The sequence below is a fragment of the Perognathus longimembris genome, chromosome 17 (genome assembly GCF_023159225.1).
Source record: "Perognathus longimembris pacificus isolate PPM17 chromosome 17, ASM2315922v1, whole genome shotgun sequence".
Taxonomy (NCBI): Eukaryota; Metazoa; Chordata; class Mammalia; order Rodentia; family Heteromyidae; genus Perognathus; species Perognathus longimembris.
The window spans coordinates 40987662-41015262 of NC_063177.1; the positions used below are offsets into that span (position 1 = coordinate 40987662).

The 27601-nt window shown below is 42.4% G+C and overlaps 1 protein-coding gene across 1 annotated transcript; it reads left to right on the forward strand.

The window, feature by feature from the left end:
- The first annotated feature begins 4404 nt into the window (after window positions 1-4404).
- Meioc (meiosis specific with coiled-coil domain) lies at window positions 4405-23814 on the forward strand. The gene is made up of 7 exons (XM_048365987.1): window positions 4405-4640; window positions 12738-12895; window positions 14633-14737; window positions 15842-17717; window positions 18520-18654; window positions 22660-22840; window positions 23488-23814. The coding sequence occupies exons 1-7, from the start codon at window positions 4461-4463 to the stop codon at window positions 23715-23717; spliced, it is 2865 nt and encodes a 954-aa protein (XP_048221944.1). The 5' UTR covers window positions 4405-4460; the 3' UTR covers window positions 23718-23814.
- Window positions 23815-27601: the final 3787 nt, after the last annotated feature.

A 27601-nucleotide genomic window follows, 5' to 3' on the forward strand; every position in this document is an offset into this window, starting at 1 on the left:
TCTGACATTTCATTAATAGTACTCCATCTTTGTGTGGTGGGCCTCAAAATAATTCAGTCAGATAACAGAATGATAGAATGGTTGTTATCAGGAACTGAAGGAGAGAGAATGGAGTTATTGTTTATCAGGGATTTAGTTTCTGTTTAAGATTTGTGAAAAATACCTGAGCCTAGTAGTACAAGCCTGTGTGTAATCCCAGCTACTCAGAAGGCAGACAGATAGGCAGAAGTAGGAGGCATGAGAAACTATTTGAAAAAATGCACTAAAACTAAAAAAGGGCTGTAGGTATGGCTCAAATAGTAAAAAAAGGCCTTGAGTTCAAACCTTGGTATCTCAAAATTTAAAAATGGTAGAAATACACATTAACGATGGTTGCATTTAAAACAGCAAATCTTATACTATCTCCCCCCCTCCCCCCCCCCGCCTCAAAAATGCATAAAGGAGCTGGGTGCTGGTGGCTCATGCCTGTAATGCTAGCTACTTGGGAGGCTAAGATCTGAGGACTGCAGTTTGAAACCAACCCAGGCAGTAAACTCTGTGAGACTCTTATCTGCAATGAACTACTCAAAAAAGCCAGACGTGACACTGTGGCTCAAGTGGTAGAGCGCTCTCCTTGAGTAAAAGCTGCTTAGGGACAGTGCCCAAGCCCAGAGTTCAAGCCCCAGGACTGGAAAAAAAGTGCATAAGGAGACAATTTTTCAAAATTCTTCTGTGGGGGAATGTACTCCACCAACATCAGTAATGTGTGTGTTTGTGTGCATGTGTGTGCCAGTACTGGGGCTTGAACTCAGGGCTCTCCACTCTGGTGTTGCTTTTTTGCTCCAGGCTGGACTCTAAGCACTTGCGCTACACTTCCACTTCCAGCTTTTTGTTGTTGTTGTTGCTAGTTCTGGGGCTTCAACTCAGGGCCTGAGCACTGTCCCTAGCTTCTTTTTGCTCAATTAGCACTCTACCACTCGAGCCACAGCGCCACTCTGTTATGCCAAGTCGCGAAACGACCACCAAGAAGGCCACCGAGACTCAGACATTCCAAAATGCAATAGCAAGGCAAGACTTTATTCAAGCAGGGTCGCGGCCCGGGCCTTGTCCTACCCACTGACCGACACAGCGGAGGTTGGAAGGCAGCCCCGAGCTACGATTACACAGGGCTTATAAAGGCAAAAAACAAAGTTACAGCAATCAGGTGTTTAAGCAAGCAAGATTACGGGTACAAATCTGATTGGCTCAGGGTTTGAGGCATTCTAGGGGCGGTTAGAGTTAAGCATTCCCGGGCGGTTAGAGTTCTTGACCTAATAAGCTTGCCCTGGGTTTGCTCATAGTTTAAACAGACAACAAAACGGGGGCTGCCTGAAAATGGGGTTCACCCTAACTCTTCATTCCCCCCTTCACTTCCAGATTTTTCTGTATATGTAGTGCTGAGGAATTGAACCCAGGGCTTCATGCATGCTAGGCAAGCACTCTACCTACCATTAAGCCACATTTCCAGTCACTCCCCCCACCTTTTTTTAAAAGTAGAGATAATAGTCTCTTGGATTTGTCTGCCTGGTCTGGCTTCCAGCCTCCATTGCCTCCCATCACTTAGTTTCCTGAATAGCTAGGATTACAGGCGCCATAACAGTAATTTTTTTTTTTTTTTTTTTGCCAGTCCTGGGCCTTGGACTCAGGGCCTGAGCACTGTCCCTGGCTTCTTTTTGCTCAAGGCTAGCACTCTGCCACTTGAGCCACAGCACCACTTCTGGCCGTTTTCTGTATATGTGGTGCTGGGGAATCGAACCCAGGGCTTCATGTATGGGAGGCAAGCACTCTTGCCACTAGGCCATATTCCCAGCCCCCCATAACAGTAATTTTTAACAGTGCCATAGAGAAATGTAATTGGGACAGTCCCAACATCCAGTCAGCTTGCTGGGCACAAAATAGACATCTGAACTATTAGAATGACTGGGCCCCCAAAAACTTCTCTTGTTTTCATTTTTGCCTCAGTTAAAAAAACAAAAAACAAAAAACAACCAACTTCTATTTAACTTTACTTATAATAACTTGGGAACTTCTCAAGTTATTACTATTAATTATCTTAGTCATACTGAGGTTTAAACTCAGCCAAGGCCTCACACCTTATAGGCAAGTACCCTCTCACTTGTTTTGATTTTAAATATAAAGTGGGGCGCCGGTGGCTCATGCCTATAATCCTAGCTACTCAAGAGGCTGAGATTTGAGGATTGCAGTTCAAAGCCAGCTCAGGTAGGAAAATCCGGCAGATTCTTTTTTTTTTTTTTTTTTTTTTGGCCAGTCCTGGGCCTTGGACTCAGGGCCTGAGCACTGTCCCTGGCTTCTTCCCGCTCAAGGCTAGCACTCTGCCACTTGAGCCACAGCGCTGCTTCTGGCCGTTTTCTGTATATGTGGTGCTGGGGAATCGAACCTAGGGCCTCGTGTATCCGAGGCAGGCACTCTTGCCACTAGGCTATATCCCCAGCCCCTCCGGCAGATTCTTATGCCCAATTATTTACCAAAAAGCTGGAAGTGGAGCTCCGGGTGAAGCGGTAGAACACAAGCCTTGAGCATAAAAACTCAAGGACAGCGCCCAGGCCCCGAGTTCAAGCCCCAGGACCGGCAAAAACAAAACAAAACCAAAAAAAGCAACGAAAAATCGCGTGTTTTATCGTTACTATTTGAAAACGCATACAAATGTATTTTCAGGGAAACAACAACAAAACACTTGTATTCCAGACACTATTATACCTCCAGACATACTGACGATGTAAGCGGCTTGTCTGGTGCTGGGATGGACCTATGTGGGGGAAGTTAAATCATGGTAGACTTCGAGGGTGACACGAACCTTCATGCCACCCCTCCCCCTGAACCCAGGGCCTAGCACCAGACGCGGCGGCTTTCTCTCAGCGCCCTCGTGCTTATTAAGAGGCTCCTTGACCCCTGAAGACCCGGGCAGAGCTGTTGGTGTCTGGGCGGCCCCCAGAGGATTCTGGGAACTAGGATATGCCCAAGAGACACAACTGAACGCCAACACGTTACCTCAGAGTGCTCGGCGGAGAGCTTTTAGTCCCTGTTGCTGAGCGATTTCCCAAATCTTCCCCGCAGCCCCACCCCCTACTCCAAGCCGGTTGGCCAGCGCCCTCGTACTAGCCAATGAGCGGGCTGTCACTTTCCCATGCGGACCAATCACGAAAGAGCTTGCTTTGAGCGGGAAATGCTCATATGCTGTGGGAAAGGGAGGTGGGCTAACCGTCCATTCCTAGCCTCGTCACCGAGGGTAACACACTCGGGGAGACGGTTGCCCATTGGCCGGGCATCAGGCCAATGAGGGGTTCTAAGCGAGATAGAGGCCCGAAAGGAGGGGGCGAGACAGGGCACAGCCGGCCGGTGCCCAGGCGCGTGCGGGGGTCACGAGTCCACCGCAGGCGATGTAACGGCCTTTCTCCGGCCCCACCTTCCCCGCTCCAGCCCCCCACCCACAGACCGGCTCCAGGCAGTGCCCGGGGCGGCGGCACCAGCGGTGGGGTGCGGGCTGAGGGAGTCGGGCTTCGACGCCCACCCTCACTCCCGTACCCCAAGGAGCTGTACCTGATCCGGAAGCTGCTGGGGGGCCCCATGGAGGTGAGAGGCGGAGACACCTGCTCGCCCCCTCACCCCCCAGGCCTGAGGGAGGGACCTGAGGTAACGGGTGGGAACGGGCCGGGCACCCCCGGGGGTGTGGGTGGCCAGGCTTGAAGGATGGTGACCCAGAGCCAGAGGCTGGAGGAATAAGCAAGGTCCCCTCAGGTTCCCTCAGGAGGCTGCAGAGTGGGCCGGGAACGGGGGAGGGCGGGGACCGGACCCCCCACCCCCACGGGGCATCGCGGACTGTGCCTTGGGGACTGCCGGGGGTCGTGGCTGGGGCTGAGGGTCCACCAGGACACCTCGAATGACGCTGCCCTCCACACCCTGAAGAGCTTACGGGGAACGGCCTGTCACGGCGTTAAACGCCGTAACGCTTTGGGGGACGCGGGGGGGGGGGGGGGGGAGCGGAACGACAGGATGAGGGCCTGTCATGGCGCTGAGGGCTTGTCATGGCATTGAGCGCCAGGCCTCCTAATGCAGAAGGACCGACGGCGACCACAGCCTGTCATGGCGTTGAGTACCAGGCCTCATAACGGGGTCGAGGACCAGTCATGGCATGAGCTAGCTCCAGGGCCTCGTTACGCGGGCAGGGGGCGGGGCGAGCGAGGATGGCCTGTCATGGCGTTGAGACTGTGGTGGTGGCGCTGAGTGCAGCGCCTCATAAGGGGTGGGGGTGGCGGGCACGATGGGCTGCCCCGGCCTTGAACTCTGTGCTGCTTAACGCAGGCGGCCTGGAGAAGAGAGAGGGTTTCTGCCTCCCACCCCCCTTCTCGGGAGAATGAGAGTAGGGTTAGAAGGAGAGTCAGCGTGAAGGGTCGCACGGCCCATTCTTTTGCCCATTGCTCTGCATGGCGGGTGGCCCGCTGGCTCCCGTGTTTTCTTGTTTTGAGCAGCCAAAAGTAGCGTTCCGGGGAGCTGCGAGTCGCTGCTGGAACCTCAGTGTGGACCCCAGCAGTAGACTGTCCGATGTGTTCAACAGCGTCATGCTCACAGGCTCTGCGTCCTTCTGCGATTGCTACAAATCTCAGGTCCATTCAGAAACTTACCCTCATTTATATCGTTTACTCTAGATATCGTTCGATTAGCCAGGCGGGTTCATAGCCAGCCTGGCTTTCCTTCCTTTCCCCCTCTCCCCACTTCTTTTCTAGGTACTAAGTTTGAACTTGGTGTTCTCACCCTCCTTAGTCTTGCTTGCTCTGCGGGTGCTCTACTGCTTGAGCCACACCTCCAGCACAGGGTTTTTGTGGTTTTTTTTTTTTTTGGCCACGGGGCTTGAACTCAAGGCCTGGGCACTGTCCCTGAGCTTTTTCACTCAATCTAATGTTCCACCACTTTGAGCCACAGGGCCACTTCCAGTTTTCTTGTGGTTAATTGGAGATAAGAGCCTGATGGACTTTCCTGCCGGGGCTGGCTTTAAACTATGATCCTCAGATCTCAGCCTCCTGATTAGCTAGGATTACAGGCTTGAGCCACCAGTGCCCAGCTCAATTTATTTATTTATTTCCAGTACTGGGGCTTGAACTCAGGGCCTGGGCGCTGTAGATTCTTCCAGTCAAGGCTGGTTGTTGCTCCACTACTTGAACCACAGCTCCACTTGCTGAGTTTTGCATGTTGATTGGAGATAAGAGTGTCCAGACTTTCCTTTCTGGGATGGCTTGAAACTATGATTCTCAGATCTCAGCCTCCTGAGTAGCTGGGATTACAAGTATGACACACCAGCACTCTGCTGCTGGTTATTTTGGATATGAGTCTAGTAAACTTCTTCTTCCGGGCTGGCGTCCAACCATGATCCTAAGGTGCTCAGACTCTTGACTAGCTAGGATTATAGGGGTAAGCCACTGTAAACCAGCTTTTTCTCTGTGCCTGCCTTTCTTTCTGTATCTGTCTCTCCTGACCACTCTCCTCTTCCTCTCCTCACCAATTTTGTGTTTTTGTCCTGCTCTCTTCTTTTCTCCCTTTCTCCTCTCTTGTCCTCTCCCATCCTCAGCTCACTTTATGTCTGTCCTGCTATGCTCTCCCTTCCCTCTCTTCCCCCTCCCTTCCCCTCTCCAGCTTTCTCTTGGTTGTTTTGTATCCCTCTCCTGATCTCCTTCTTCTTTCTTCCACCTCCCTTTCCCTCTCTTCCCCTCTTCCCTCCCTTCTCCTCTCCCCTCTCCTCCCCAGCTTTCTGTCTGTAGGCCTCCTTTTCTGTGTCTTGTCTCACCTGCTCCCCCTTCCTATCTCTTCTATTCCCTTCCCTTCCCTTTCCAGCTCTGTGCCTGTCTCTTCCCCTTCCTACTCCTCTCTTCTACTCTCCTCTTTACCCTCCTCTACAACTTTCTTTGTGTCTGTGTGTATGCCAGCCGGTCCTGGGATTTGAACTCAGGGCCCGAGCACCATCCTTGAGCTGCTTTTCTCAAGGCTAGCACTATCACCTGAGCCACCTTTTTTTTGGTAGTTAGTGGAGATAAGAGTCTTGCAGACTTTCCTGCCCCTGCTGACTTCCAACCATAATCCTCAGATCTCTGTCTCCTGAATAGCTAGGGTTACTGGCCTTAGCTACCATTGCCTGGCTCTATCTTTTTCTGTATGTCTCTCTCCTGCTTTCCTCTCTTCTCTTCTCCTTTCCTCTCTCCTCCCCTTCCTTCTCTGCTTCTCTCTCCTCCCCAGCTTTCTTCTTTCTTTGTCTTTTTCTTTTGCCAGTCCTGGGGCTTGAACTCAGGGCCTCAGCACTGTCCCTGGCTTCTTTTTGCTCAAGGCTAACACAATACCTCTTGAGCCACAGCACCACTTCCGGCTTTTTCTCTTTATGTGGTGCTGAGGAATTGAACCCAGGGCTTCGTGCATGCTAAGCACACACTCTATTCCCAGCCTCTTAATCTATGTCTATGTCTCTTTATCTCTCCCACTCTCCACCCCCCCTTTTTTTTTGTCCGTTGTGGGGCTTGAACTCAAGACCTGGGCACTAATGAAGTTTTTTTCACTCAAGGCTAGCACTCTACCACTTTGAACCACAGCACCACTTGTGGTTTTCTAGTGGTTAATTAAGAGTTTCACAGACTTGGCTGCCTGGGCTGGCTTTGAACTAGGATCCTCAGATCTGAGCCTCCTGGGTTACACTCGTGAGCTACCAGTACCAGGCTCTCCTTTCTTCTTTCCTCCCTCTCACTTCCCCTCTCTCTTTTTCTTTCTTTTCTTTCTTCTTCCTCTCTCTCTCTCTTTCTTTTTTTGCCAGTTCTGAGGCTTGGACTCAGGGCCTGAGCACTGTCCCTGGCTTCTTTTTGCTCAAGGCTAGCACTCTACTACTTGAGCCACAGCCCCCCTGCTAGTTTTTTCTGTATATGTGGTGCTGAGGAATCGAACCCAGGGCTTCATGTATACAAGGCAAGTACTCTACCACTAGGCCAAATTGCCAGTCCCTTTTTCTTTTCTTCCTTCGGTTTTTTCCTTCCTTCCTTCCTTTTCTTTCTCTCCCCCTCCTCTGTCTTTCTTTTCCTGGGACCTGGGAAAGTGCTCTACCACTGACTTACATCCTCAGCCCCATAGGTGTTTAAATGATTCTATGGTTAGGACCAGAAAAAGTAGGAAAACATTTTAAATAGTTTGAAGAATACAAACTTGAGTCTAAGGAATAAATTTTTTCATTTCCTGTTGTTTCCATCTTATCCTCAGTATAACATGATGACAGGAATAATCATAACTATTTAACAAGAAAATAGTATTTCAATCATTTATTGAAAATATTTTTGTTTTGTTTTTGCCCAGTCTTGGGGCTTGAACTCAGGGCCTGAGCACTGTCCCTGGCTTCTTTTTGCTCAAGGCTAGCACTCTACTACTTGAGTCACAGCGCCACTTCCAGCTTTTTCTATTTTATGTGGTACTGAGGAGTCAAACACAGGGCTTCATGTATAGGAGGCAAGTACTTTATCTCTAGGCCATATTCCCAGCCCTATTGAAAATATTTTTGCTTCAGATATACTTACTGATAATTGAAAGATAAAAATTATCTTTACCTCCTTATTATCTGGCTTTACCAGTCTATTTTTTGTGGTAGTGGGGCTTGAACTCAGGGCCTGATCACTGTCCCTGGGCTTCTTTTCCTCAATGCTAGTGCTCTACTACTTGAATCACAGGTCCACTTCTGGCTTATTCTGAGTAGTTTATTGGAGATAAGAGTCTGACAGACTTTCCTGCCTGGGCTGGCTTCAAACTTGGGCTCCTCAGATCTCAACCTGAGCAGCTAGGATTACATGCTGAGCTACCTTTTAATAGTGTCTTTAATGAGAAGATACTGCACCTAAGGCAGTTTTTTTTAATTTAATTTATTTATTAATTGAACACAAATTTTTTTGACAAGGTGTTGTGCAAAAAGGGTACAGTTACATAGTAGGGCAGTGTGTACATTTCTTGTGATATCTTACGCCCTGTTTTTCTTTCCCTTCTCTAGGTCAGGTAGACATATATACAATATACAATTTATCAAGAACATATACAGTAGCCACGTGGCCAAGCCCAAGAAAATTCGCCTAGGGCTTTAAATGTAATGTCGATATTAGACAATATGTCAACAGTAGACTTATATGAACGTACATACATAGCTTTTGAGCTATTGTATTCCACTGAGAGGTCGATTTTTGATAAGGCACAGTTTTGCTAAGCACTAAATTGGGCTTAGAGCCAGGCATAAGTGACTCAAGCCTGAGTCTGAGACTGAGATATAAGGACTGTGGTTTCCCAGGCAGGAAAGTCCATGAATCTCTTACCTCTAATTAAGCACCAAAAAGCTGGAAGTGTAGCTATAGCTGAAGTGGTAGAGCACTAGTCTTGATGAAAAAAGCTCAGGGGTAGCAACCAGGCCCTGAGTTCAAGACCCAATACTGGCCAAATAAATAAATAAATAAATTTAGAGGAATGCAAATAATTTTTATTTTATATTATTTAACCAATACAATTAACCAGGTCACTAATATTGATATCATTAATACTTTGAATTACAGTAATATATAGAAATAAGATATTTTAGCTAGGTGCTAGTATCTCATATCTATAATTCTAGCTACTCAGGAGGCTACAACATGAGGATTACTATTAAAAGACAGTCTGATTCCAGCTAATCAGCAAAAAGCTGAAATTGAAGACATGGCTCAAGTAGTAAAGCACCAGCCATGAGCAAGCAAAAGGCAAGCTAGCCAGAGACCCCAAGTTCAAACCCTCATGCTACCAAAAATAAATAAATAAATATGGTAAGAAGTATTATGAATAGCAGAGTGCTGGTGGCTTGGGCCTGTAATCCTAGCTACTCAGGAGGCTGATCTGAGGATCACAGTTCAAAGCTAGTCTGGGCAGGAAAGTCCATGAGATTCTTTCTTTCTTTCTTTCTTTATTTTTTGCCAGTCCTGGACTTGGACTCAGGGCCTGAGCCACTGTCCCTGGCTTCTTTTTGCTCAAGGCTAGCACTCTGCCACTTGAGCCACAGCGCCACTTCTGGCCGTTTTCTATATATGTGGTGCTGGGGAATAGAACTCAGGGCTTCATGTATGTGAGGCAAGCACTCTTGCCACTAGGCCATATTCCCAGCCCTCCATGAGATTCTTATCTCCAATAAACTACTCAGAAAAAGCCTGAAGTGGTGCTGTGACAAGTGGTAGAATACTAATTTTGATCACAAAAAGGCTTAGGCACAGCACCCAGGGCCTGTGTTCAAGCCCCACAACTGATCCCCCTCCCCCCAATAAAGGAAGTCTTATTAATAAAAAAAAGTTACTTGAAATTCTGTTGAGGTAGATTTTATTGGCACTCTTAGCTAAAAACCCTAATGCTTCTCTCCAACTTAATAAGCATAAGCTATACACTGTTTAGGTTCAAATAGTATTTGTAACCAAAATTTATACAAATATTTGCAAAGTCTATTGAGATTCTTAGGTTAGACAATTGGGAGTTAATTAAGTTTCATATTTTGTTGGTATAGTACAAATTTGGTATCGTATATTAAGACTGTAGTAAGAAAAACTTAGAAGTACTTTGAACGTCTTTTAGCCAGGTGTAGGTGACTCACATCTGTAATCCTACTCAGGAGGCTGAGATCTGAGGATCATAGTTCAAAGCACACTCAGGCAGCAAAGTCTAAGAGTGTCTCATCTTCCATTATCCATCAAAAAGCCAGAAGTGGAGCTGTGTTTCAAGTGGCAGAGCACTAGCCCTGAGGACAAAAATGGGACATTGCCCAAGCTGAGTTCAAGATCCAGTACCAGGAAAAAAAAAAGTATTTTCTTTTAGCCAGGTATAGGTGACTCACACCTGTAATCCTACTTTTTTTTGCTTACATTGTGCTGAGGAATCAAACCCAGGCCTTCATGCATGCTAGGCAAGCTCTCTACCACTAAGCCACATTCCCAGCCCCAAGTCTGTCTTATCTCTAATTAACCACCAGAAAAATCAAAAGTGGTGCTGTGACTCAATGTGGTAGAGCTAGCCTTGAGCAAATAGAGCTCAAGGATAGAGCTCAAGCTCTGAGTTCAAGCCCCAATGACCAAGAAAAAAAAATTGTTTTAAAGCTGTGATGATAGTGTGCCTGTAGTCTCAGCTACTGTGGAAGTTTGAGGCCAACCTGAACTACATAGTAAAACCCTAACTTAAACCCTTCCCCACCCCTCAAAAAAAAATAGCCAGGCACTAGAGGTTCACACTTGTAATTTTAACTATTCAGGAGGTTGAGTTCCAGAAAACAGCAATTTGAAGCCAGTTTTGACAGATAAGTCTGAGACTGCATCCCCCAAATCACCAGTAAAACTAGGCTGGGGCTGGGAATGTGACTTAGTGGTAGAGTGCTTGCCTAGCATATATGAAGCCCTGAGTTCGATTCCTCAGCACCACATATACAGAAAAAGCCAAAGTGACATGGTGGCTCAAGAGGTAGAGTGCTAGCCTTTAGCAAAAGGAAGCCAGTGCTCGGGCCCTGAGTTCAAGCCCCAGGACAAGACAAAACTGGGCTGCAGGAGCATCTCAAGTGGCAGAGTGTCAGTCCAACAAGCAATCAAGCCAAGCAATCATGAAGTCTAGAGTTCAACCTCTCTGTACCACATTAAAAAAAAAAAGTGGCTCTTACCTGTAATCCCAGCAGCTCAGGAAACAGAGATCAGAGGGATCAAAGTTAGTGACCAGCTAAGAAAAATTACTAAGACCCCAATATCTGCCGATAAGAAGTGGCATGTAGAGCTGGCAATGTGGCTTAGTGGTGGAGTACTTGCCTAGCATGCATGAAGCCCTGGGTTCGATTCTTCAGTACCACATAAACAGAAAAAGTTGGAAGTGGCACTGTGGCTCAAGTGGTAGAGTGCTAGCCTTGAGCAAAAGAAGCTCAAGGACAGTGCCCAGGCCCTGAGTTTGAACCCTAGGACTGGCAAAAAAAAAAAAAAAAAGAAGAAGAAGAAGAAGAAGTGACATGTACTTGTTTCCCCAGCTATGCAGGAGGAGGATGGTGAGCTAAGGCTGGCCTGAGACAAAATTGTGAGCTCTAACTGAAAAATAACTAAAGCAAAAAAAAGGGCTGGAGTGGGATTCTAGTGGTAGAGTGCCTGCTTAGCAACTATGAAACCCTGAATTCAAACCTCAGACCACAAAAAAAATTTAAATGTTGGGAGTATAGCTCAGTAATCAAGCCTATTCAAGGACCAGAGTTCAAACCCTAACACTAAAAATAACACCAACCAGTGTATTTATAGCAAGAATTACATTTATAAGGAAGATATATTATATAGATATTCATAGATCTATATATAGATTATAAATCTATATATACATTATATATTATACATAGACATATCTATATAATCTATACATCAATTATATAATTATGTAATATAATAGATTATATAGAGTATCTATTATATGGATCTATATAATATTGTGTGTGTGTGTGTGTGTGTCTATACTATTTCCTGCCAGATGCTAGTGGCTCATGCCTGTAATCCTAACTACTCAGGGGGCTTAGATCTCAAGATCAAGGTTCAAAGCCAGCCCAAGCAGGAAATTCTGTAAGACTCTTTTTTTTTTTTGGCCAGTTCTGGGCCTTGGACTCAGGGGCCTGAGCACCGTCCCTGGCTTCTTCCTGCTAAAAAGGCTAGCACTTTGCCACCTGAGCCACAGTGCCCCTTCTGGCCGTTTTCCATATATGTGGTGCTGGGAAATCCAACCGAGAGCTTCATGTGTAGGAGGCAAGCACTCTTGCTACTAGGCCATATTCCCAGTCCTCTGTAAGACTCTTATCTCCAATTAACCACCAGAAAACCTAAAGTGGTGCTATGGCTCAAAGTGGTAGTGTACTATCCTTGAGCGTAAGAACTCAGGGACAGTCCCAGGCAGACCCCAAGTTCAAGTCTATAAGCAAGAACAACAAAAGAATATCTTTAAAATTTCCAAAAAGATAATACATTACTTATCTTTTCATTTTTATTTGTTTGGAAGTCCTGGAGTTTGAATTCCAGGTCTGGTGCTTGCTAAGCAGTTATTTTCACCATGAGCCATAGCATCAGTCCTGAGTTTTGCTCATTATTTTTGAGATAGGGTCTCAATTTCTGCCCAGACCTGTGCTTGAGTGTCTCGGCAAATCTATGTTAGGTTTCCTGGTACCTAGGATAACAGGTGTGAGCCGCTACATCTAGCTTTTGGTTGAAAAATGGATCTGGAGAATATGGTTCTGCATGGGCTGGGCCCAAACTGTAATCCCAACAATCTCAGCCTCCCTAGTAGTTAAGATTACAGCACTTGCCATTGGCACCTAGCTTTTCTTGTTTGTACTGGTACTGGGCTTGAATCCAGGGTGCCTCAGTCTTGTTGGCTTAATGCTAGAGCTCCACCACTTGGACCATACCTCTACTTCTAGCTTTTATTTTTTTGCTGGTTTTTGTTTGTGGGGGGGGGGCGCTTTGAGCCATGATCCTCAGTTCTTAGCCACCTGAGTAGCTAGAATTAGAGGTGTGAGCCACCAGCAACTGGAGCCAGAAAAAAATTGGTGTTTAAGCCTACATTTAAATATAATAGCTGATTTTAACTACCTCTGTTACTTCTTTTGATTTCTTACTACTTTGCTAATACTCTGTAATAAAGTTTTGATGTGCCAATGTACCAACATCTCTTTAACATTTCAGAATGAAGACACTGTAGACCTAAGGCAGACCTATACTCCACTTTCTTCATCAACAGAATATGCAAGTTCTATAGATTCTTCACTTTTCTATGCACCATGGTCTAGTTATGGCGATGATATTAAACAACCTTCTAATTCTCAGATCAGTGTAAAGAACAGGTAAATTAATATATTATAATTTCTCAAGATAACTCTGTGTGTGTGTGTGTGTGTCTGTGTGTCTGTGTACACGCCAGTCCTAGGGCTTGAATTCAGGGTGTGGGCACTGTCCCTGAGCTCTTTGTGCTCAAAGCTAGTGTTCTACCACCTGAGCCACAGTTCCACTTCTAGCTCTTTTTGGTTAATCGGAGATACACGTCTCATGGGCTTTCCTGCCTGGTCCAGCTTTGAACCATGATACTGAGATCTCAGCCTCCTGAGTAGGGAGGATTACAGGTATGAGCCACTGGCGCGTGTGTGTGTGTGTGTGTGTGTGTGTGTGTGTGTTTGTGCCGGTCCTGGAACTTGAACTCAAGGCTGTGTGTGGGTGTGGGTGTGTGTTTGTGCCGGTCCTAGAACTTGAACTCAAGGCGTGGGTGGTGTCCATGAACTTCTTTACTTAAGGCTAGCACTCTACAACTTGAGCCACAGTTCCACTTCTGGCTCTTTTGGTAGTTGGAGATAACAGTCTCATGGACTTACAGACTTTCCTGACCAGACTGGCTTTGAAATAGGATCCTCAGATATTAGTCTCCTGAAGCTAGAATTACTGGCATGGCCTCCAACACCTGACTAAATGCATTTTTAAGTTTGATTATATAGGAACCAAGATATATTACACCTATTCCTAAATAAGCACTTTTTTTTTTTTTTTGGACAGTTCTGGGCCTTGGACTCAGGGCCCTGAGCACCGCCCCTGGCTTCTTCCCGCTCAAGGCTAGCACTCTGCCACCTGAGCCACAACGCCCCTTCTGGCCATTTTCCATATATGTGGTGCTGGGGAATCGAACCGAGAGTTTCATGTGTAGGAGGCAAGCACTCTTGCCACTAGGCCATATTCCCAGCCCCATAAATAAGCACTTTTATTTTTATTTTTTGGTTGGTCATGGGGCTTGAACTCTGGGCCTGGGTACTGTCACTGACCTCTTCAACTCAAGGCTAGTGCTCTACCACTTTGAGCCACAACACCACTTCTGGTTTTCTGGTGGTTAATTGGAGATAAGAGTCTTACTGGGCTGGGGATATGGCCTAGTGGCAAGAGTGCCTGCCTCGGATACACGAGGCCCTAGGTTCGATTCCCCAGCACCACATATACAGAAAACCGCCAGAAGTGGTGCTATGGCTCAAGCGGCAGAGTGCTAGCCTTGAGTGAGAAGAAGCCAGGGACAGTGCTCAAGCCCTGAGTCCAAGGCCCAGGACTGGCAAAAAAAAAAAAAAAAAAAAAAAAAGAGTCTTACTGACTTTCCTGCCCAGACTGGCTTTGAACCTCAATTGGGATCCTCAGATTTCAGCCTCCTGAGTAGTTAGGATTACAGGTGTGAGCCACCAGCACCAGGTGTTTTATTTTTATTTTTTGGTTGCAGGGGCGGGGGACTTGAACTCGAGGCCTGGGTTCACTCAAGGCTAGCATGCTACCACTTGAGCCACAAATCAAGTTCCAGTTTTCTGGTGGTTAAATGGAGCTAAGAATCTCACAGACTTTCCTGCCCAGGCTGGCTTCAAACCATGATTCTCAGATCTCAGTCTCCTGAGTAGCTAGGATTATAGGCATGAGCCACCTGCACCAGCTGTCCCTCTAACAGTTTAGAGTTAGTCCAAATATCTTGTAAAAAATGGTGGTAGAATATATCTGGAAGGAGCAATCAATACATTGTATTTTAATGCAAATAAAAATTTACATATGATATTCATTTTTAGGATTCAAACGGAAAGAAATGACTATGGCAGTGAAACAGACTTATATGGACTTGTATCTAACATTTTGGAAGAACAAGATAAGTCACAGACATATTTTGCTGAAGGGTTGGTATATTATATAAGCTTTATAGTGTATAATAGGCTTTTAAATACACATATACTAGGTTACCCTGTTTCTTAACTGTGAATTTTATTTAATAATAGATCATCTGACAATATATACCTTAATTTAAATATTTGTCTCTAATAATCTTGGTTTTCTGCAGGCTGAAATTTAAGGATCTAAGTTCAAAGCCAAGAACATCTTTAAGACCTTTCTTTTTTTTTTTTGGTCAGTCATAGGGCTTGAACTAAGGGCCTGGATGCTGTCCCTGAGCTTTTGTGTGCTCAAGGCTTCCACTCTACCACTTTGAACCCAGCTTCACTTCCAGTTTTCTGATGGTCCTGAGTTCAAGCCACAGGATTGCTCCTCCAAAAAATTAATAAGGGTACACTTTAAAATAACAATAAAGCTAGGTACCAGTGGCTCATGCATATAATCCTAGTCAGGAGACAGAGGTTTGAGAACTGTGTCTCAGAACCAGCTTGGGAAGACAAACCTAAGAGACTCTTAATCTCCAATTAACCAGTAAAAAGCCAGAAGTATAAATATGGTTCAAGTGGTAGAGCACCATCTGTGAAGCACAAGAGGTCTAGAGTTAAAGCCCAGATATTAGTATAAAATATATAGCATACTAATTACATGAACCAGTAAAACAGTCCCTATAATGATCCAGTAGTATATACCATAAATAACTATATACTATTATGAGATACATAGTAAGTTAATGCTATGTTTGTTTTCACCAGTGCCATAGACACAGGAGTAATGCTTTGTGTTACAATGATGTTGTAACATCTGTGATCTTACTAGACAACAGGAATTTTCCAGCTTCATTATAATCTTATATTTCCATCATATTTGTGACCCATTATTGATTCAAACATCTTTACTTAATGCATGACTGTAACTTTAGAGTGTATAGCACATTTCCTTTGATAAAACAATTATTTGAAGATAATGGTAGCTTATGGTCAGGGTTAGAAAAGAGCTGAGGATGGTGAGGTAGGGTGATGTTATTTTGAAAATGTTTCTTACCTTTCCATTGAAGATTTAAAGTGTTTAGAACTTAAATTGTAATGCTAATTAAACATATTTGTTTGTTATAGGACCTGCTCCTCCAATTTAAAGTCAGTTTGGCCAATGAACACAAGCAGATTTGTAGATCACCATGACCTCTTAACAGAAACCAAAAGGCCAATAGATCAAGCTATCTCTCAGCAAGCTTTTTATAGTGGTGAATCTGTGTCAGCAGTGGAAAAGCAATACCTGCATAATAGTAGTCTCATACCACAACAAAAAATAGATGAACTTTATCATGGATTTACTGGTTTAGACCTTGAAGAACAATGGATGTACCCTGCACGAAATGATCATTCTAACTGTTATAATATTCAGACAAGTGATACAGCAAAGGCAACATTCCAAGAATATCCATTTATGAAAAACTGTTTTACACCACAAACTGGTCTGTTTGATATCATGAAAGAATCAGGAATTGATACTTATGCTTATGGAAGAGATAAAATATGTGCTAAAAGTCTTGAAGCACCATTACAGCAAAAAAGGGCTGAGATATTTCTTTCCCAATTTAGTAGATACAATGAAAATGCAGAATACTGTAGATACCCAGAATATGCTCATCCTAATAAGGCTAAGCTTAACAAATGTTCAAGTTTTAGTATCCAAGATGGTAAAAAATTATCTAATGGCACACCTGAAACACCAACTGTAGAAACAGATGCCTACACAAAGATATTCCAGGTTAAACCAGCAAATCAGAAAAAAATGGAGGAGGCCATACCTGACCAGCAGAATTTTGCATTTCCAAAAAACACACCACATCTGACAGAAAAACAATTTGCAAAGGAAGCAGCATTCACTACTGATTGTGGCTTAAAATCAGAATATGGACTAAAACCTCATACAGCTTGTCCAGCTAATAACGATTTTGCTAATGTCACAGAAAAGCAACAGTTTGCTAAACCTGAACCCCCAAATTCTGAATATTTTAAATCAGTGAATTTATTATCAAATTCAGCAATATCCTCAGGAGGCATCAATTTAAATAGACCATCTTGGGTGAATGTTCAAACAAAAAATAGCACTCCTATTCCTTACCGAAATCAAGGTAACTTGATGAAATTAAATAGTCATTTAAGTGCAGCTTCAAAAGGCTCTAACCATTCTTCAGATTTCCCCCAGCTATTATCCACAAATTTAACCCCAAATAGCAATTTATTTCAAAAGTATTGCCAAGAAAACCCTTCAGCATTTGCTAGCTTTGATTTCAGTTACAATGGTGCAGAAAGAATCCAATCTGTCAATCACATGGAAGGACTGACAAAGACTGGAGAAGAAAATCTCTTTGAATCGGTTACGGATAAAAAAATAAAGCAGCCAAATGGATTTTGTGATAACTATTCAGTTCAGCAGTATGGGATCATTGAAAATGTAAACAAACATAATTTTCAAGCCAAGCCCCAGAGTGGACATTATGATCCTGAGGAACAGGGTCCAAAGCATTTAGAAGCCTTATCTCAAAATACCTATCAAGATCTGTTGGAGTCACAGGGTCATTTTAATAGCCACAGACAAGGAAGTGGAGATAGCAATATTAATAGCCGTGTGAATCGCACACAGGCCTCATGCTTTTCTAATAATTATATGATGGGAGATTTAAGGCATAATCAGGGTTTTCAACAACTTGGTTCAAATGGGTTTCCACTAAGATCTGCTCACCCTTTTGGCCATTCAGTTGTTCCACTGTTGGATTCCTATGATTTGTTTTCTTATGATGACTTAAGCCATTTATACCCTTATTTTAATGATATGATGTATGGTGATAATTCCTTTTCTGGTTTTGTGCCAACTTTTGGATTTCAAAGACCAATTAAAACCCGTAGTGGCCCAGCCAGTGAACTACACATTCGTCTAGAAGAGTGCTATGAACAATGGAGAGCATTAGAAAAGGAGAGAAAAAAGGTAACAAGCTATCTATCCATTTAGATGGCTCCATCTAAATGGTCTAAGAGTATTTACCTTATTTCCAAGCTGAATTCTTCTATAATGTGCAGTATTTTAAGTTTATTGCCATAAGGAATTAGCTAGGACTAAAAGGTTGAGGCTTTAAAATAAAACGTATCTATTAATTTTTAGATTATTTGGTCTATGAAATAGATTTCGTACTCAATTAAATCTTTGAGGAAGTGGTGCTGTGGCTCAAGTGGTAGAGCACTAGCCTTGAGCTGAAGAGCTCAGGGGATGGCACCCAGGCCCAGAGGTTCAAGCCCCACAACAGGCAAAAAAAAAACCTTTGAAATTTTTTTAGTATTAAAGTGTTGGAGGATTAACATTTTATATGTATTCGGTATTATAAAAAAAAATACCGTAGGGGCTGGGGATATGGCCTAGTGGCAAGAGCGCTTGCCTCGTATACATGAAGCCCTGGGTTCGATTCCCCAGCACCACATATACAGAAAATGGCCAGAACTGGCGCTGCGGCTCAAGTGGCAGAGTGCTAGCCTTGAGCAAAAAGAAGCCAGGGACAGTGCTCAGGCCCTGAGTCCAAGGCCCAGGAGCCCAGGACTAGCAAAAAAAAAAAAAAAAAAAAAAAACTAAGAAAGAAAGAAAGAAAAATACTGTAATACTATGGTTTCTATTTGTTTTGATACAAAGATAATTTCTATTTAAAGAAACAACTGTCTATTTCTTAGAACTGTGAAAAATATTAGCAGTTGAATCATATTTGCAAAATTCAACATTAAAATTATATAATTTTTTACAGACTGAATTAGCCCTTGCCAAGAATTATCCAGGAAAAAAAGTCTCCAGTACTAATAATACTCCAATTCCAAGGCTGACCTCCAACCCATCTAGAGTTGATCGTTTAATTGTGGATGAACTTCGAGAACAAGCCAGAGTAAGCTGTAAAAACATCCATTGTGATTTTTTTTTTTTTTTGCCAGTCCTGGGGCTTGAACTCTACCACTTTGAGCCACAGCTCTACTTCTGGTTTTCTGGTGGTTAATTGGAGATAAGAGTCTCACAGACTTGCTTGCCCAGTCTGGCTCTGAACCATGACACTGAGATCTCAGCCTCCTGAGTAACTAGGATTTCTCCCAGGCATGAGCCACTGGCACCTGGCTACTAAAATCTGTTTTAAAAAAAGAGGGTAAACCCTTAATAATAACAACAAAATTATATATTTTAATTTTTTTTAAAGGAGGCTGAGTAGTAGGTATAGCTCAAGAGGTAGGGCACTTGCTAAGCAAGCTAGAAGCCCTGGTTTTTGAATGGGTTAGGAGGAGATCACTTGCATGCAAAAAGTCTGGGTTCCATCCATAGCACTACAAAAAATTGTTTTTTAAACAATTTAAATAGTTCCTCTTCAAACTCCTATTGGCAATGTAGCTAATCCTTGAGAAAGGATTGAAAACAAAAAACCTTTGAATGATACTTATAGGCAAAGTCTCCTCTTTTTAGTCTTTTAGAGACCATTTTTAAGCTTCCACATTAATTTTTATGATTTTTTTTTTGCCAGTCCTGGGCTTGAACTCGGGGCCTGAGCACTGTCCCTGGCTTCTTTTTTGCTCAAGATTAGCACACTACCACTTGAGCTACAGAGCCACTTCTAATTTTTTCTGTTTATGTGGTACTGAGGAGTTGAACCCAGGGCTTCATGCATGCTAGGCAAGCATTCTACTGCTAAGCCACATTCCCAGCACCTCCACATTAATTGTACTAGCAGTTAAATACACTGTGGGGTGGGAATGTGGGGATTCAGCTCAGAGCCTTGAGCTTGCTAAGCAAGCTTTCAACTGCTTAGACCACCCCCCCAGTTTGAAGTCCTATTTCTTAGTTATACATACTGAGTCTATTTTACTGAGTTAGAAATATATAAATTATAGCTACCTAGGGTTTTTTGCATTAAACTTGTTTGTTCACCTTTCAAAGATCTGTCTGATGTACAGTGGGAAGAAAATATTTGACAGAATAGACAGATTTCAAAGAAAGTTGTCAAGAATGTAAAGTTAGAAGCATTCATTCCAGGGCTTTTAATTACTTGACTTTGTTTTTGTTTTTGCCTACATCTTCCAGTAACTGTACACCAATTTTTAATTCTTAAATCATTTGATTCCCAAAGATCATTATTTGATTTAACTGATACTCCAATCCTAATGTTCTCTTCTCTATACTTTCCAAGTTTATAATCTGAAATTTTCAACATATAAAACATGGTCCTAGGGCTGGGAATATGGCCTACTGGTAGAGTGCTTGCCTAGCATGCATGAAGATCCTGGGTTTGATTCCTCAACACCACATACACAGAAAAAGCCTGAAGTGGCGCTGTGGCTCAAGTGGTAGAATGCTAGCCTTGAGCAAAAAGAAGCCAGGGACAGTGCTCAGGCACTGAGTTCAAGCCCCAGGACTGGCAAAAAAAACAACAAAAAAACCACATGGTCCTACTGATCTCATGTGTCTAGTGCCCTTTTTAAAGCTTCATTAACAAAACGATAGAGAGCTTTCCTAATTTTCACTAGCAGCTTTGACATAATTTTTTAAAATAATTTCCTTGTAAATGTGTGTGTGGTCACGTGTGCACATGTGTGTGCCTGTGGGCAGGCCTACCCCATCCTTCAGCTTGAACTTGGCCTGGGCACTGTCCCCGAGTTCCTTTGAGCTTTTTTTGCTCTGGGCCTAGCACTCTACCACTTGAGCCATTGCTTAACTTCCAGATATTTTTGCTGGTTAATTGGAGATAAGAGTCACATGGACTTTCTTGCCTGGGCTATCTTTGAACAGCTACACTCAGATCTTAGCCTCCTGAATATCTATTTCAATGTAAATTTTAATAATCAAACTTTCCCATATAATGGGTTCTTGATAATTGTCCCTTGTATTACTTTAACCTGAATATTATTTCCAAAAGGGAACATTACAGGCCTAGAAAGCTTAAGAACAGGGCTTGGGAATGCAGCTTAGTGGTAGAGTGCTTGCCTACCATGCATGAAGCCCTGGGTTCAATTCCTCAGTACCACTTAAACAGAAAAAGCCAGAAGTAGCGCTGTGGCTCAAGTGGCAGAGTGCTAGCCTTGAGTAAAAAGAAGCTAGGACAGTGCTCAGGTCCTGAGTCCATTCCCCAGGACTTGGGGGGCGGGGGAAGCTTAAGAACATGCTAAAAGCCAGGTGCTGGTGGCTCAGGCCTATAATCCTAGCTACTCAGGAAGCTGCAATCTGAGGGATCTGAGGATCAAGGTTCAAAGGCACAGGAAAGTCTGTGAGATTCTTATCTCCAATTAACACCAGAAAACTGGAAGTGGCACCGTGGCTCAAGTGACAGAGCAAAAGCCTTGAGCTAAAGAGCTGAGGGACAGTGCCCAGGCCAAGTTCAAGCCCTGTAACTGACAAAAAGAAAAAAAAAAAAAAAAGAACATGCTGAGGCCAGGATTAATCAACCTAGCGCTTGGTCTGTTTCAACTTCTTTTGCTTGGGGTACTTCCTAACAATCTATTTGCAGGCTATTCTCTTATTTGACTGTTAAAGATAAGGAAATATTTGAATATTTGACCTTTTGTCGTTACTGCTTAATTCTCAAAAAGTTTTAGAGGGGTTGAAGATATAGCTCAGTGGAAGAATACTTGCCTGGAAAGTGCAAGGCCATGAGTTTAGTCCTCGGCTCTAGAAAAAAAACTTAGAATTAAGATAAGACAGTATAAAAGATTGGCTTTCTACCAGAGCTGTGGCTCATGCATGAAATCCAAGCTACTCAGGAGATTGAGGTTGGAAGGATTGTGTTCTAGGCCAGGTTGGGCAAAAAGACGGCAAGATCACATTTTAAACAATAAAAAGAAAAAAAACTGGGAATATGGTGTAATGGTAAAGAGCTCGCCTTGTATACATGAAGCCCTAGGTTTGATTCCTAAGCACCACATATATAGAAAAAGCCGGAAGTGGCACTGTGGCTCAAGTGGTAGAGTGCTAACCTTGAGCAAAAAGAAGCCAGGGACAATGCTCAGGCCCTGAGTTCAAGCCCCAGGACTGGCAAAAAAAAAAAAAAAAAAAAAAAAAAAGGCTAGGCCAGGTACCAGTGGTTCATGCCTGTATCCTAGCTACTCACGAGGCTAAGATCTGAGGATCTTGGTTCAAACCCAGATTAGGCATGAAAGTCTGTTGAGACTTTTATTTCTAGTTAACCAGCAAAAAGCTGGAAGTAGAGGTGTGGTTCAAATGGCAGTGCCAGCCTGGAGTGAAAAAGCTACAGGAGAGCACCATGGTCCTGAGATCAAGTGCCCCAGTAAGGACACACAGACACACACAAGACTAAGCATAGTAGAATACACCTGTCATCATAGTTATGTTCAAAGCATAAATAGGAAGATAGTGGTCTAGATAAAAAGAAAGAACCAGCCCAGGCACTGGTGGCTCAGACCTGTAATCCTAACTACTCAGGAGGCTGAGATCTGAGGATCACAGTTCAAAGCCAGCCTGGGTAGGAAAGTCTGTGAGACTTCTATCTCCAATTAACTACCAGAAAAACGGAAGTGGCACTGTGGCTCAAGTGGTAGAGCACTAGCCTTGAGCTGAAGCGCAAGGACAGCACCCAGGCCCAGAGTTCAAGCCCCACAACCTCTAAGACCCTATCAAAAATTACCAAAAGCAAAAAGGGCTAGGGACATAGCTCAAATGGTAGAGCACCTAAAAAATGCAAGGTCCAGCAGTGCACATCTTAGTATTGCCCAAAAGAAAACACAAAACTCAACAAACCATCTTTTCTAGTTCTTTATCCCAGCATATTACAACACAGTAAGCATTCATGTATATTGAATCATTGCTGTTGTTTTCATCTTTGTTCCAAAGAGTTTTGGGTTTTTTTGCAGCACAGTGTGGTTACATGCTTTACCAAAATTTTAAATGTTTCCCTCAGGTTGTGACTTTATTAGGCAAAATGGAACGTCTCCGAAGCTCTCCCCTTCATGCTAATATCTCTACTGCGCTTGATAGACACCTAGAGTCCATTCACATTGTACAGTCACGTAGAAAAGACGAAATTGTTAATGCTTCAAATCGGCAAAGGCAAGGAGTGCCTAGATGCCAAGATGACAGAGGTATATATTCCATATTAATGTAAATTCTTTTGATAAAGCAATGTGATATAATTTGAATATTAATACAATCAGATTCTTGGATTAAAAGGTTAGATTTCTAAGTTTAACACTCTCCTAAAAAACTGGTAAATGATCTCCACATTATTTGCTCCCAAAAATAACTTTATGCATGTAATTAGAATACTTGTCTTAAGACATAGTCTGTATTTTACTCAAAGCATAGTCATTGTCATACACATCAGAAAGTACCAATATTTTAAAATAAAATTTAAAAAACAAAGTACTGCCAGGCACTGGTGACTCATGCTTATAATCCTAGCTATTCAGGCTGAGACCTGGAGGACTGTAGTTCAAGGTCAGCCTGGGCAGAAAAGTCCACAAGACTCCATCCTCAACCAGCAAAATGCCAGGCTGAAGACTCACATGGTAGACTGGCAACTGTGAGCAAGCAAACTGAGCAAGAATGATGCCCTGAGTTTAAGCTCAGGTACCTGAAAAAAAAAAAGTACTTTGTTTAGCTCAATTAGCTACCCTTTATATAAAAACAGTGTTCAGTCATTTAGTAGAGATAACAATGGGCTTTGTAAGAGCTAAGGGATATTTAAATGGTATCAAATATGAAATGATGCTAAATATTTCTTTTACAGACGTTTTTGCCCTTGCTTCGGCAATTAAAGAGATGTGTGTGGCTACTCGGAAAGCACGTACTACCTTATGGTGTGCACTGCAGATGACCTTGCCAAAAACAGCGAGTACAGCTGGCCAATCAGATGTAGAAAAGACTTTCCAAGATGTTGTAAACTGTGAAGATAAAGCCCATGAAAGCATAAGTAGTAGCAATCCAACAAACCAGAGAGGAGAAGCAAACAAACATTAAAGAAATGCCAGTAGAAGATATAGTTAAAAAGCCGATAAGTAAATGTATCAAGACATGCTAAAGAATTTTAATGAACTTGTCAAACTTTCAGTACATTAATTTTCTTTCAGATTTAAAGTTAATACCTTAATGAAGTCTAACTTCTATTTAAAACTCTACTTGGAACGGATCAGATATAGTTTAATGTGAACTCAAAGGTAAAGTTGCTCTAGCCAGAGTTCTGAGTAGTCAAAGATAACAAGTTTAAGGTAAATTAAATATTTCCTAACAGCTCAAATATTGCTTAAATCCATTCTGCAGTGCAGGTATATGCAAGTACAAAATTCTTCTAGGAGATAAGTTTCATTTAGTTCTGCCTTAGTAAGTGTAATTCCAAATAATGAATCTAAGTGACTGTAACCCAATTATGGTTACAGTTTAGAAACCAAGACAAGTTTTGATTGTGATATAAAAGTGTTTTCCTTACAAAACTGGATAATACCTGGGAAACAAAGGAAAACAGGGATAAACCTAATATTCATGTAAAAATTTAATGTTTAAAATACTACCATATTTATAAATTTGAAATCTTAGTGCTTAAGTATTTGGAGGGAAATGCATCTGATTCTCCTAAATTAGTGATAAAAGTGCCACTGTAAAAACCATGCAAGTTACTGAATATAAAACCTGTTCAAATCATTTGTGTATATTCTTTAAAATTTAATTATACTATCAATTATTAAATATTTCCAATTTTAAAGTATTTAAATTGAATCAAAACAAAACATTTCCTTTATCTGGATCTTTTAGACTTTATGCACAGTAACTAAAATAATGACTATTGTTTTAATACCCTTAGTTTGGTGTCTTTTATGAGGGTATCACGAAGTTCCAAAATGTATTTTTTAAGGTTAATCTTTAACTAGTTTAGTTTACAATTGGTTAGTGTATATTTTGGGTAGTTGTGTTCATTAGTTTGCTTCTCTATTTTTTTTTTTAAAGAGCACTTGAAAGCTTGGCCTTTTCTGTTTCTCATCACTTAATATCTTTGTATTGAATGTAATTTATTCATTAATATGAAATGTTGGTATTATGTGACTCAGAAGATCTTGGGTTTTAACATTTCTAGCATGAGTTAAATTATAATATAATGTACTGATGAAATTTAATTGAAATATCCTTCGCTAGAAACACTGATGTTTAAAATGTTAGTGTTTTCTTTAGTTTTAGAAATCCTGGTATTAAAAAGAGTGTAATCACACCACATAAATTTTGTTCAGATGATGTGCGGAAGAAACTGATTGAGAATGCAGGAGTTACTGTAGGGACAAACATTTTGATCACTGATGTGCCTTAGAACTACTGGATGAATTACATTGAGGGTAGTCAAATAAAATAGATCACTATACCACAGTCACTGCATAGAAAGTGGTTAAGTTTGACTTAAGACATGTTGGATGTTATGAAAACAAATATTGTACTGAATTTAGTCTCTCAGAAGAAATAAATTACTTTGTTGAAAATATTTGGTCTTACTTTTTAATATTTGTATTGTGTGTGTACATGTGTGCACACATGTGTGCAGGTCCTGGGGCTTGAACTAGGGCCTGTGAATTTATCCTTAAACTTTCTTCCTCAATGCTAGTACTCTATCACTAGAGTAACAGCTCTGCTTCTTGATTTTTGGACTTTCCTGCCTAAGCTGGCTTTGGACTGCAATCCTCACATCTCAGCCTCCTGAGTAGGTAGGATTATTGGCATGAACCACAGGTGTCTGGCTGTTAGTTTTTTGGTCAGAATTTCCAACTGAATTTCATTTGCTGATAAGAACCCGTGCTAAATTTCATTCAAAGCAATAACATGGCAGAACAATGCAATCCAGATACTCTTGGGTCACACCTGATCACCCTCAAAGATAAAATTTTTACATTGTGTGTATTTAGTTCAGGCAAACCACAATGAATCTGGATGACACGGATCAAGATGCATCATGTGGGCTTTTTGGGTGTTGGTGGTGGTGGTGTTTTGCTTTGAATTTGTCGTCTTAGAGTAAAAGAGAGGCAAAGAAAGGAAGGGTGGGTGAACAAGTGCAATCATGCTATTCAGTATACACTATGTGGAAAATGAACTGTGTAACTTGTGGGCAGGGATGGGAAGGGAAAATGGGGAAAGTGAAGGAAGGTGTGATATAGTCCAAAAAAGGAAAGGTGCTCAGGCTCCATAGGTTATAATTACTTGTCTTATAAAGTGGTAGCCCCGTGGGCTGGGAATATGGCCTAGTGGCAAGAGTGCTTGCCTCCTACACATGAAGCTCTCAGTTCGATTCCCCAGCACCACATATATGGAAAACGGCCAGAGGGGGCGCTGTGGTTCAGGTAGTAGAGTGCTAGCCTTGAGCGGGAAGAAGTCAGGGACAGTGCTCAGGCCCTGAGTCCAAGGCCCAGGACTGGCCAAAAAATTTTTTAAAAAAATTTTTTAATAAATAAATAAATAAAATAAAGTGGTAGCCCCTCTATATCTCATTAATAACAATAAAAGTCTGTAGTTAAAACAAAAAGATGCATTAAGCTAGGCACTAGTCTGAAGCCAGCCTAGGCAGTAAAGTTTGTGAGACTATCTCCAATTAACCACTCAAAAAAAACCAGAGTGGCACTTGTAGCTATAAGTGGTAGAACACTAGCCTTGGGCAAAAAGAGGCTCAGGGACAGTGCCCAGGCCCTGAGTTCAACCTCTGTGACTGACAAGACGACGACAAAGACGATGCTGATGATGACAACGATGACAATAGTGACTTAAATAAAGTTTATTTTTTTAAAAAGTGGTTATTCCTGCAATGCCATGGTTATAGGACTGTATGAAGAGGTAGTATATCTCCTTTTCCATAACCATGCTTTTTTTTTTAACCTTCTGCACAAAGGTAAAGATTTTTGTTAATTTCATAGTTAATGATACAAAACAGAGGTCTGCAAACTTTCTCCAAAGGGCTAAATATTTTAGGTTTTGCAAGCTGTATCCATTCTTTTACTTTTTTTTTGTTTTGTTTGCATCGCACAAGAAATTGGGCCAAATTTGGCTTGTGGGTGGTGGTTTGCTGATCACTGGTACAAAATACCCACATCTTGTCCTATCAGAGAAATTGTTCTCTTCAGAGTAATTATTACTTTCTTTAGCCAACTGTTGCCTCGAGTAGAAAAGGACCTGATTTACAACTGAATATAACTTATGACAAGCAGAAATGAAGATTCCTGTTCAGTTTTGACTTTTCAAGCATTTTTTCTATTCAGCCAATAAATTTGTTGATCTTTACATATCTTTGTATTTTAAGTATCTTTGTGTTACCAAGAATTCCATGCCAGTGGGTCACACCTGTAATCCTAGCTATTCAGGAAGCTGAGATCTGAGGATCAAGATTCAAAGCCAGCCCAGGCAGACAAATCTGAGACTCTTATCTCCAATTAACCAGCAAAAAGTTGGAAGTGGAGCTATGGCTCAATTGGTAGAGTGCCAGCCTTGAGCAACAACAAAAAAACTAAGGGAGAACAGAGTACTAGGGCCTGAATTCAAGCCCCAGTACCAGTGCATGTGCACGCACAAACACACACACACATACACATAATTTCCAGTGTTTCTTATAAGAGTAATTCCTCCAGTTATTCCTAAGCTAGGAATTATAGTTGTTAAGACTCATTTTTGCTGGGAATATGGCCTAGCAGTAGAGTACTGGCCTCGCATACATGAAGCCCTGAATTCAATTCCTCAGCACCATACATAGAAAAAGCCAGAAATGGCGCTGTGGCTCAAGTGGTAGAGTGCTAGCCTTGAGCAAAAAGAAGCCAGGGACAGTGCTGAGGCCCTGAGTTCAAGCCCCAGGACAAAAAATAATAATAATAATAAATAAAACTCTC

Coding starts and splice junctions, on each gene's coding strand:
- Meioc (XM_048365987.1), top strand. CDS start 4,461: ATGGCGGGTGGCCCGCTGGCTCCCGTGTTTTCTTGTTTTGAGCAGCCA. Junction 12,896..14,632: donor CAGATCAGTGTAAAGAACAG/GTAAATTAATAT, acceptor ATTCATTTTTAG/GATTCAAACGGAAAGAAATG. Junction 14,738..15,841: donor CAGACATATTTTGCTGAAGG/GTTGGTATATTA, acceptor TGTTTGTTATAG/GACCTGCTCCTCCAATTTAA.